At 43.2% G+C, this 12,086-nt stretch overlaps 1 protein-coding gene across 9 annotated transcripts in view; it reads left to right on the top strand.

Moving 5' to 3' along the window:
* sclt1 (sodium channel and clathrin linker 1) overlaps positions 1-12,086 on the top strand; it is a 126,636-nt gene that overhangs the window by 89,143 nt on the left and 25,407 nt on the right. For all 9 annotated transcript variants that reach the window (XM_086008448.1, XM_086008431.1, XM_086008383.1 and 6 more), the window contains 3 exons: positions 3,519-3,664; positions 5,197-5,389; positions 10,829-11,025. In XM_086008448.1, coding sequence (XP_085864574.1) covers positions 3,519-3,664; positions 5,197-5,389; positions 10,829-11,025 — 536 coding nt within the window. The remainder of the gene's footprint in view (positions 1-3,518; positions 3,665-5,196; positions 5,390-10,828; positions 11,026-12,086) is intronic.

Genomic DNA, 12,086 nt, shown 5'->3' with positions numbered 1-12,086 from the left:
AAGTTAATGGGTTGGAAGTGAAGGCCCTTATAGATACGGGCAGTACTGAGAGTTTTATAAGTCTTCAGTTTGCGAAGGAGAAGCATTTGAAAATTTCGCCTGTTACGTATCAGGTGTGTATGGCTCAGACGACCCTTACTTCACAAATAGCTGGTTGTTGCTTTGTGAAAATGGTTCTTCTGGGTAATACGTATACTGATATACGCCTATCTGTTTTGCCTAATCTCTGTGCGGATATTTTGATTGGACATGATGTGCTTCAGTTACACGAGTCTCTTAGTCTTTCATTTGGAGGGACTAAGCCACCTTTATCTATTTGTGGATTAACCTTTTTATCTATTCCTCCATTATCACTTTTTTCCAATTTGATGTCGGATTGTAAGCCAATTGCTACTAAGTCAAGAAGATATAGTAGTCAGGATAGAGAATTTATTAATTCTGAAGTTCAACGTCTCTTATTGGAAGGAATCATTGAACCTAGTTGTTCGCCTTGGCGAGCACAGGTAGTTGTCACGACTAATGAGAGACACAAGAAACGAATGGTGATAGACTATTCCCAAACTATTAATAGGTATACTCAATTAGATGCGTACCCTTTGCCTAAGATTGATGAGCTTATCAATAAAGTATCGGTATAAAGTTTTTAGCACTATTGATTTAAAGAGTGCTTATCATCAGATTCCTATTGTTAAGAAGGATCAACCATATACGGCCTTTGAGGCTGGTGGAAAGCTGTATCAGTTTTGCCGAATACCATTTGGTGTTACTAATGGTGTTGCTTGTTTTCAACGGGCAATGGATGCTTTTATAAGTGATAACTCCCTCTCTGACACCTTTTCATACTTAGATGACATCACAGTGTGTGGCAAATCAAGGGTGGAGCATGATTCTAATTTAAAAAGATTCCTTCAAGCTGCGGAAAAAGTTGGTTTAACTTTTAACAAAGAGAAATGTGTCTTTTCGACTACTGAGGTAAATCTATTGGGGTATATTATTTCGGGAAATAAGATTAAACCAGATCCAGAACGTCTGCGACCATTGATCGATTTACCTTGTCCTACTAATTCTAAGGCTTTGCAACGAGTTGTTGGACTGTTTTCTTATTATTCTAATTGGATTGCAAATTTTTCACGGAAGATCCGGCCTCTTATTCGGGTTACGACATATCCTTTATCATGGGAGGCCAGGACATGTTTTGAGAATTTTAAAAAGGATATTTTAGGAGCAGTTGTGCATTCCATTGATGAGCAGGTTCCCTTTGTGATTGAGACGGATGCTTCGGATTTTGCAATTGGGGCTACTTTGAACCAAAATGGAAGACCTGTGGCCTTTTTCTCACGTACTTTGAATAATAGTGAAAAAAGACATTCCTCAATAGAAAAAGAGGCATACGCAATAGTAGAAGCATTGCGTAAATGGAGACATTATTTATCGGGGCGACATTTCACGTTGGTAACTGACCAAAAATCTGTGTCCTTTATGTTTGATGTTAAACATTTTGGAAAGATTAAAAATGATAAAATAATGAGATGGAGGATTGAGTTGGCATGTTACCATTTTGACATAGTTTATCGTCCGGGGAAGGATAATGTTGCTGCTGATGCACTGTCGAGGGCTTATTGTTCGGTGATTCACGGAGATACGCTTATTAATCTTCACAATGCCTTATGTCATCCTGGGGTTACGAGGATGATACACTTTGTACGCAGTAAGAACTTGCCTTTTTCAGTTGAAGACGTCAAGCGGATGACTTCATCATGTTCTATCTGTGCTCGGTGTAAACCGAATTTCTTTAAGCCTCAACGAGCTCATCTTATAAAGGCTACTTCTCCTTTTGAACGTTTGAGTGTTGATTTTAAGGGACCTCTTCCTTCAACTACTCAAAACCGATATATATTTACTGTTGTGGATGAGTTTTCAAGGTTCCCTTTTGCTTTTCCTTGTGCAGATGTATCAGCTGCTACAGTTATTAAATGTTTGACTCAACTTTTTGTCATCTTTGGGATGCCTGCGTATATCCATTCGGATCAGGGAAGTTCTTTTATGTCTTCCCAGTTGAAGGAATACCTTCAGAGTCGGGGAATTTCTACTAGTCGAACTACCCCGTATAATCCCCAGGGTAATGGACAGTGCGAACGATACAATGGGGTGATCTGGAAGGCAGTTATGTTGGCGTTGACCTCCCGGAACCTTAAGAATACACAGTGGGAAATGGTACTGCCTGATGCCCTGCATTCCATTAGATCATTGCTTTCAACGGCTACTAATGTGACCCCCCATGAAAGGCTCTTTAACTATCCGCGGAGATCTACTACGGGATATTCGGTACCTTCATGGCTTACTATGCAGGGACCTGTGTTGCTTCGACGCCATGTTAGATTGTCAAAATATGACCCCTTGGTGGAGGAGGTGGAGCTGTTGGAGGCAAATTCCCAATATGCTCATATTCGATTCCAAGATGGGAAAGAAAGTACTGTTTCAATTAAAGACTTGGCTCCTTGTGGGGGCCAGCCCTCTTCTGAGGATAATAATAATGGTCATGATTCGGATAATGTGGATGCTGTTACAGATACTACGAATATTTCCAATCCGATTGCAGATAATCATACTTCTATTAGTCAGCCTTTGATAGATGTTTATGACCGTCCCAGTTCATCTTCTGATGGGATTTCTAATCCGGAAACCGTTGAGAATCGGGATATGGATAGCCTTCCTGTTGAAGATACTTCTGTGCCTTCTGGCGTGGAAGGGCAAGGAATTTCACCAAGGTTAAGAAGGTCGACACAAACAAGATATCCGGTCGACCGATTGAAAATGGACTTTTAAATTGATAGTAATGTTTTAAAAATTGTTGAAATATTATAGTATATTGTTTTAGTTGAGAGATACTTAATACTTATGCGTAATGTTATTATTGTTGTTCATTTAGTATTGTGTTATGTAAATAGTTTTATTCTCGTGCATAGTTTAGTTGTAAATAATTAATTGTAAATTGTAAAAGTTATTAGGTTGGAGTATATTTTAAAGGAGGGGTGAATGTGGTGATTATTCCTTGATTAGTAAAAGTATTGTGATTCGTTGTTTGTTAACTGCCTTGGGATATGTGTTGTAATCTCATTGGTAGTTGATGATCACATGATGTGTTGTGGCTACCTTAAATTCAGTCCTTTTCTAGCTTTAGTTGGGACTGGATGTAGAAAGATATGCTGCCGATTTTAAAGTTAATAAAGCCTAATTTTGGAAGGCAAATCTATTCTTTATTTCAAACAATAATAGCATTATTTATATGTGGAATTAGACTGTTGCTCATGTTTTTCAAAAGAAGTTCAATCAACAGTAGGTGGTCTAACATTTCAACCACTTTCCATTATTCATTGACCACTTGCTTTCTGAAGGAACTAATTTCACCAATTAATATTTTCATTTGAAGTCTTGTGGCTCTTTCTCCCCCCCCCCCCCCCCCAAATCCCAAGTTGAACAGCAGACTTAAAATTCTCACATCAAAAATTCTGTTTCAGATTTATCGAAACGGCACAGGCACTGAAGAAGATCACAGAAAAATCGATGAACTGCACCAGCGATGTCTGAATGCGGAACGTTCAAAAGATGACCTCCAGATTAGTCTACAGGCAGCACAAAACAAAATCAGGAAACTTGAGATGAAGTAAGAATGTCTGTTCCTTTGGTATTATTGTTACAACACAATATTTCACGGCTTGTTACATTTCTCTGTTTCTAATGTCTCTGTATTGTAAGTATCTGCCAATCACATAATACATAGTTGTAGCATTAGCTCATTGAAGTGGCTTTGCACTGATAAACTTCTAATAATTCATCCAAGAGCTTTCCCAGTCTTTGCCAATGCCGTCCTAAAATCTACCATTAAGAGGATAACTCTCGCAGTGGATTTTCTCATCCCATTGGGGTGTGTTGCAACATGATTGAGAATAGCTCAGCAGCATGAGGAACCGAACCTGTGCCCACTACTCCATAGTGCCATGCATTGGTATAGCACATTGGAGCAAGAGAAGATAATGCTGTTTTCACGTTATTATAGGCTAAATTGCTTCTCCAAAGTCCGCCTTCACACATTACCAGCCGTTTGCTTCTAAAGCAGTTTTGCCTTTGGTTGCATCTTGGTCCTCTTAAAATTCACTGTATTTAGTGAAAGTTTTATTAATCCTTGGGTTTAATGGTAATGGTGCAGAAATAACTTTGTTACTAAATTCAAAGGTTGCTCTGTGCCTGTCCTATCAAAAGAGAATCCTAGGATTTAAGCTGTGCTACAGTTTATTGGATGAGTTTTCACTTACACTTGGACCACAGCTTGAATGTTTTGGGCTGAATTAACTCTTGGACATTGCTGACACTGATCATAAACCTGCCAACAAAATTGATATATTCAAGACTCTGTAAATTTTTGATTGCACTTATTTACGGTACACAATTAATATATGAGCATTTCATTAAATCATCTATGATGTACATAAGCACACTTAACATTTGCTACAAATAGTTGTGGTAACAAGTGCACAAAATATGCAGAATTATAAATAATTTCCTCCAATGTCTCAGCTAGTTTACAAAAAAATAATAAACAGCCTGTAACTAAGCCATACAGACCAGGGAGGTCCCAGGTCAATTCTCTAGGCTGAGTCATTCTCAGTTGCAGCAGTAAAAGGAAATGGAACAATTAGCTTCAGTGCCTCAATGAGGTGAGGTAGATGGCATGGGAGGAGATTCGGGTGGAGTATAAACACCAGCACAGACTGGTTGGGCTGAATGGCCTGTTCCTGTGCTGTATATTCTATGCAAGAAGATTAGAAAGGGCAAATTTAACAGGGGTTCCCACTTCTGAGCACTATCCTGTGATTTCTGCTTGAACTGTACATGTGTGGATGTCAGGCGAGAATAAGATCGGTTTTGACTGTGAGGCCCCTGTGGTTCAGTAGTGTCCAGAGACTCACTTTAGGCTCACACCTGAAGAATGGATCATTTGGGTGAGGTACTGGTATCTTTGGAACAGTAGCACAGCAGAGTAAGTGTCCTCAGGAAAGAAGAGGGTAGAGTTTTAACAATGGTCACTGACGAAATATAACTGTTATAATTTATATTCCATATCTATAGATGCCCACAGAGAATATGACCAATAATTATGGCTGTTATGGTTAACTTTCTGTTCTGTTCATTTTGTAGTTATGAGGAGGAAATGTCCCGCTGCAAAGAAATGGTCCAGAAACTGCAGAGTACTCTGGACTCTGTTCGTGGAGACTGTGATATGGTCAGTGAGGAACGATTGAGATTACAGAAAGAAAATGAGCAACTTCGTAAAGAGATGGAAGAACTGAAGAAAGTTAGTCTGGATGTACAAAGGAAAGCAAGGCAACAGGTATGGGAAAGAAAAAAAACTGCAAATGCTGGAAATCTGAAATAATAAATAGAAAATTCCACAAATAGACAGCAGGTCAGTGTGCATCTGCAAAGAGAAAGGACAAGTTAACATTCCGGGTCTATTCGTCGTCAGAATTTGGGGAAAATGTTGTAAGGCATCAAATTGAACTTCAATCTTCATGTAACCTTTGGGGTTTGAGGGGAAACATGTTTGATTTGGATGTTTTCCATCCTGTTCTGGGAAAACATGTCAATTGTAACACCCCTTCCCTCCAATACTGCAGCTGAAATCGGTTGAATCAGCACAGATCAGCGATTGAACCTGAAACGTTCCCGCTGTAAATGCTTTATACCACACCTCATGGTGCAGTTAGGCACTGAGCCATCCTGGGACTTTTGTCCTTCAGCATCTCCTGATGCAATCTGATGCCATTACAAAAACACATTCTAATAGACCCTTGTTAGAAACTGTGGTACAATAATCTATCTCTCTCTGTCTCTCTAGCCTAACTCTGTCTCTCTATCCTAACTCACTCGCTCTCTTTCTCCATCCCACCCCACACGCTCCATCCCACCCCACACGCTCCATCCCACCCCACACGCTCCATCCCACCCCACACGCTCCATCCCACCCCACACGCTCCATCCCACAGGCTCTATCCCATCCCATCCCACACGCTCCATCCCACAGGCTCTATCCCATCTTAGGCCGTTACCTAAGAAGACCAAGGTAACAGGCCTCAATGACTATCGTCCCGTGGCTCTAACATCTATAGCCATGAAGTGCCTGGAAAAGCTGGGCATGACTCACATAAGCAGCATCATATCCGATTCCTTGGACCCGTTCCAGTTCGCATATAGGGCGAACAGATCTGTAGACGATGCCATCTCCCTAACACTACACACTGCCCTGGAACACCTAGACAGGAGGGACACTTACGTCAGACTGTTGTTCATTGACTACAGTTCTGCATTTAATACTATTATTCCCTCCAAGCTGGTCCTGAAACTGAGGGACCTAGGCCTGGGCACCCCCGTCTGCAATTGGATTTTGGATTTCCTGACTGGTAGGCCTCAAGTGGTGAAAATAGGGAACAACACCTCATCCACTCTGGTCCTCAACACCGGAGCACCACAAGGCTGCTGCCTCAGTCCTTGGCTGTACTCTCTGTTTACACATGACTGTACAGCCATACACAGCAACAACCGGATTATCAAGTTTGCCGACAACACCACAGTAATTGGCCTGATAAGCAACGATGACGAGACGGAGTACAGAGATGAGATAGTCCAGCTGATGAGATGGTGCAATGACAACAACCTTGTCCTGAACGTTGGCAAGACTAAGGAGCTCATCGTGGACTTCAGAAGCCACCGAGGGAACCATCGCCCCATCAGCATAGACGGGACACCAGTGGAAGTCGTCAGTTGCTTCCGATTCCTGGGACTGCAGATCTCTGATGACCTGGCCTGGAACCAAAATACTGAGGCTATGCTGAAGAAGGCACACCAACGCCTTTACCCTCTACAGTGCCTGAGGAAATGCGGCATAAGCACACAGTGGCTTGTGAACTTTTACCGCGGCACCATAGAGAGTGTCTTGACGAGTGGTGTCAATGTGTGGTATGGTAACACCACTGCACAGAACAAGAAAGCCATCCAGAGAGTTGTGAATACAGCAGAAAAGATCATCGGGTGTGCACTTCCGTCCATCGAGGTGATCTTCCAGACCAGGTGCCGGAACAAGGCCCGCTCCATCATTCAGGACCCCAATTACCCTGGGCACAAAGTGTTCTCCCTCCTGCGGTCCGGACGTCGGTACCGCAGCATCCGAACCAGGACCAGCAGGTTTAAGAACAGTTTCTATCCACAGGCAGTGCGCCTACTGAACTGCTAATCGCACTGCCCCATATATTATAGTTATATGCTTATGTAAATATATATATTATACTTATTACCATATATTTATCATATTACATTATTATTTCCAGTGGTAATTGAGGCTTTTTTGCACTATTCATCATATCCTGCAACTTGGACTGTTATTGCTATACTTTCTGCTTATTTGCTTATTGTTTTTATTTATACTTGTTTTTATTTTTTGCTTTTATATTATATGCTTGTATTGTGGGTGTGAGTGGGGAGTAAGCATTCCATTGTACTAGTTACATATGGCAATAAAATGATCTTGAATCTTGAATCTTGAATCCCATCCCACACGCTCTATTCCCATCCCATCCCACACGCTCTATTCCCATCCCATCCCACACGCTCTATCCCATCCCATCCCACACGCTCTATTCCCATCCCATCCCACACGCTCTATCCCATCCCATCCCACACGCTCTATTCCCATCCCATCCCACACGCTCTATCCCATCCCACACGCTCTATTCCCATCCCATCCCACACGCTCTATTCCCATCCCATCCCACACGCTCTATTCCCATCCCATCCCACACGCTCTATTCCCATCCCATCCCACACGCTCTATTCCCATCCCATCCCACACGCTCTATCCCATCCCATCCCACACGCTCTATCCCATCCCATCCCACACGCTCTGTATTGTATCTCTATTTCTCTCTAATTTATCTCCCCCTCTCTCTTTCTCCCTTCCCACGGGCCATGAAAGCGATCCAGTCAGAGCTGCATGTGCTTGCAGAAAGCAGGAGCACTCATAGGGAGGAACAATTAGCAGAACTTGATGATAAGTCACAGGGCCATGCTCGCTTGCACCTAAGCTGCTGAAAAGTCGGAAAGGAGATAGCGGAGGCTCTGGCTGCAATTTAAAAATTCTCCTTAAATATGCAAGTTATGTGATGGGACTGCGGATAGCCGATATAGCATCCTTGTTCAAGAAGGGAATGAAGGATAAACTGGGTAACTGCAGATCAGTTAGTTACTGTGTGCAAACTTAGAATCCATCAGAGATAAAATTATCAAGCTTTCAGAGATGCACGGGTTAACCATGCACATGGGTTAACCATGGACAGTCAGCATAGATTTGTTAATGGGAAGTTGTGTTTGACAAGTTTGAGGGTTTTTTTTAGAAGATGTGACTGACTGGATATAAAAAGAAAATTATGTAAATGTAATGTATATATATTTTCAGAAGGTGTTTGATAAGGTGCTATGGAGCCTCCTCGTCTCTACCACGGCCTCACTTTCACTGGCAGCTAACGCTGCTCCAGCTTGCCAGGTCCCATTTGAACCCAGTCCAGATTCTTGAGTGCTAGTCCCGCCCAAAATATTTAAAGCAACTGAACACAGAAAATGGTCAGGTCAAGTCACGATCAAGTGTGGTCACTTGCATAAAGCCCATCCCCCGACCTGAGCTGGGGCAAGGGGGCAGGAAATCGGGGCCCTTGTCTTAACATAGAAACATAGAAGATAGGAGCAGGAGTAGGCCATTCGGCCCCTCGAGCCCGCTCCCCCATTTAATGAGATCATGGCTGATCATCCAAATTCAATACCCTGTCCCTGCTTTCTCCCCATGTCCCTTGATCCCTTTAACCTCAAGAAATATATCCAACTCCTTCTTGAATATATTTAATGAATTGGCCTCAACTGCCCTGTGTGGCAGAGAATTCCACAGGTTCACCACTCTCTGGGTGAAGAAATTCCTCCTCATCTCAGTCCTAAATGGCTTACCCCTTATCCTTAGACTGTGACCCCTGGTTCTGGACTCCCCCGCCATCGGGAACATTCTTCCTGCATCTAGCCTGTCTAGTCCTGTTAGAATTTTATAAGTTTCAATGAGATCCCCTCGCGTTCTTCTAAACTCTAGCGAATATAAGCCTAATCAACCCAATCTCCCCATATATGTCATTCCTGCCATCCCAGGTATCAGTCTGGTGAATCTTCGCTGCACTCTCTCCATGGCAAGAACATCCTTCCTCCGATAAGGCAACCAAAACTGCACACAATACTCAAGGTGTGGTCTCACCAAGGCCCTGTACAACTGCAGCAAGACATCCTTGCTCCTGTACTCAAATCCTCTCGCTATGAAGGCCAACATACCATTTGCCGCCTTAACTGCCTGCTGCACCTGCATGCTTACCTTCAGCGACTGGTGCACAAGGACACCCAGGTCTCGTTGCACTTCCCCTTTTCCCAATCTATTGCCGTTCAAATAATAATCTGTCTTCCTGTTTTTGCCACCGAAGTGGATAACCTCGCATTTATCCATATTGGGCAGATGCATAGCAAATGTAGTATAATCACCCAACCTGTCCAAATCGTACTGGAGTTTCTCTGCATCCTCCTCACAGCACACATGCCCACCCAGCTTTGTGTCGTCTGCAAACTTGGAGATATTACATCTAGTTCCCTCGTCTAGATCATTTATATATATATATATTGTGAATAGCTGGGGTCCTAGCACCGATCCCTGCGGTACCCCACTAGTCACTGCCTGCCACTCGGAAAAAGACCCGTTTATTCCAACTCTTTGCTTCTTGTCTGCCAACCAGTTCTCTATCCAAGACAGTACCTTACCCCCAATCCCATGTGTTTTAACTTTACATGGTAATCTCTTATGCGGGACCTTCTCGAAAGCCTTCTGAAAGTCCAAATACACCACATCCACTGGTTCTCTCTTATCTATTCTACCAGTTACATCCTCAAAAAAATTCCAGTAGATTAGTCAAGCATGATTTACCTTTTGTAAATCCATGTTGACTTTGTCCGATCCTGTCACTGTTTTCCAAGTGCTCTGCTATTACTTCTTTTATAATGGACTCTAGCATTTTCCCCACTACCGATGTCAGGCTTACTGGTCTATAATTGCCCGTTTTCTCTCTACCACCTTTTTTAAATAGTGGGGTTACATTAGCTATCCTCCAATCCATGGGAACTGTTCCAGAGTCTATCGAATTTTGGAAGATGACCAGCAATGCATCTACTATGTCTAGGGCCACTTCCTTAAGTACCCGAGGATGTAGAGTATCAGGCCCTGGAGATTTATAGGCCTTCAATCCCACCAATTTCCCTAACACCATTTCCCTCTAATTTATCTCCCCCTCTCTCTGATTTCATTCAATTTCTCTCATTAGACCCTATGTTCCCCATAAATATTGGCTCCGGGACACCGAGGATAAATCTCCTGCTCTTTGAAATAGTGCCATGGGGATCTTTTACGTCCATCTAGCAGACGGGGCCTCGGTTTAACGTCTCATCCGAAAGATGGCACCTCCGACCGTGCAGCACTCCCTCGGCACTGCACTGGGAGTGTCAGTCTAGATTTTTGTGCTCAAGTCTCGGGAGTGGGACTTGAACCCACAACCTCCTGACTCAGAGGCGAGAGTGCTACCCACTGAGCCACGGCTGACTCTGTCTTAAATACAGAAATGAATTTTGTGCATGACAAGGCATCGGCATACAAGCACAATTAGTGTAAAGCTTATTAACAGTCCCTACGTTTTGTTTCATCTAGGTAGCAACCCTGGAACATGAGTTCTCCCTGAAGGAACATGGATTTGAAATCCAGCTAAGGGAACTGGAAGATACCAGTCGGAATTCAACCAGTGAGCTGAAACGGTTATTAACAGCACAGCAGAAAGCAGCCGCTCGGTGGAGAGATGAAGTCAGGAAACTAACTGAAGCCTTTGAGACTAAACAAAACAACCTGAAGTAAGTGAACTGGACTGTCTTGGGGCCTTTAGGTAAATTAAGAAAAGAGATCTCTCTTGCAGAAATGGGGATTGTGACTATCGTTAAGTAATCAATGTGAGCAAATCTCTATTACATTTTAATAATCTGCATTTTGTGTACTATTATTTTGCAAGTTTTCAATGCTTGCATTTTAAAATAATTTTGTAACATAATTCTCCCCATAGTCTCAAGTTTTAACATGGAGGAGCAGTGGGGGATTAAAGTCAGCAAAAATGAGCGCGTCAAGAAGCCGGCTCCAACCTGCCGACTTCTGCGTTTAACTCGGCTGCATTAGACTGGTTGTAGGTAACCCCATTGGGAGAGGCGGGTTACCTATTAACATATGCTAATCACTCAATTGGAGCGATATTTCAACAGACTTTTTAAAAATTTAACGGCGCATCCACAGATTTCCCTGGCTTCCTGAAACTTGTTAGTGAAAGCAAGGCGAGAATACAGTGGCAATTGAGGGGGATGAATTAATCTAATGATGCTGCAATAAATACTCGGTGCTCACAGCTGCTTTCTTACCTACTAGTGGGAAAGGGTTTGTTCACAGTATTTTTGCTGAGAGTTTAAATTCTATGCTTTGGAGGTTTTCTGAATCCGATCAGATGGGTCGCGCCTTGGCTGCCTTAGTTTGGACCTCGGACGAGGAGCAATATGATCAGCAGCACCAGTCTGCTGTTGACAGACCTGTGACTGGACAGCAGAGAGGGGTGCAGCTCGAAGGAGGCACTACCCGCAACACAGGGTGTGCAAGCAGAAGCTGAGATTCCTTGACCTGTCAGAACAGCAGTACTTCCGGAGGCTCAGGTTGTCACGTCAGGTGGTGCCGGACAACTGCAGTCTCCTCGAAGAAGGCCTGCTCCCTGCTAGACCTGGTGGCCATGCGTTACCCGTGGCTGTGGAAGTGACCACCGCCCTCAACCTTTTTGCCTCCGGATCCTTACAGGGCTCTGCCGGAGACATTTGGGATCTCAGTCAGCAGCACTCAGATACATAAGGCAGGTGACTGGTGGGTTATAGAATAGTACAGC

The sequence above is a fragment of the Somniosus microcephalus genome, chromosome 2 (genome assembly GCF_052327205.1).
Source record: "Somniosus microcephalus isolate GS21.2 chromosome 2, FLI_Smic_1.0, whole genome shotgun sequence".
Taxonomy (NCBI): Eukaryota; Metazoa; Chordata; class Chondrichthyes; order Squaliformes; family Somniosidae; genus Somniosus; species Somniosus microcephalus.
This window is presented reverse-complemented; position numbering and strand designations above follow the sequence as displayed.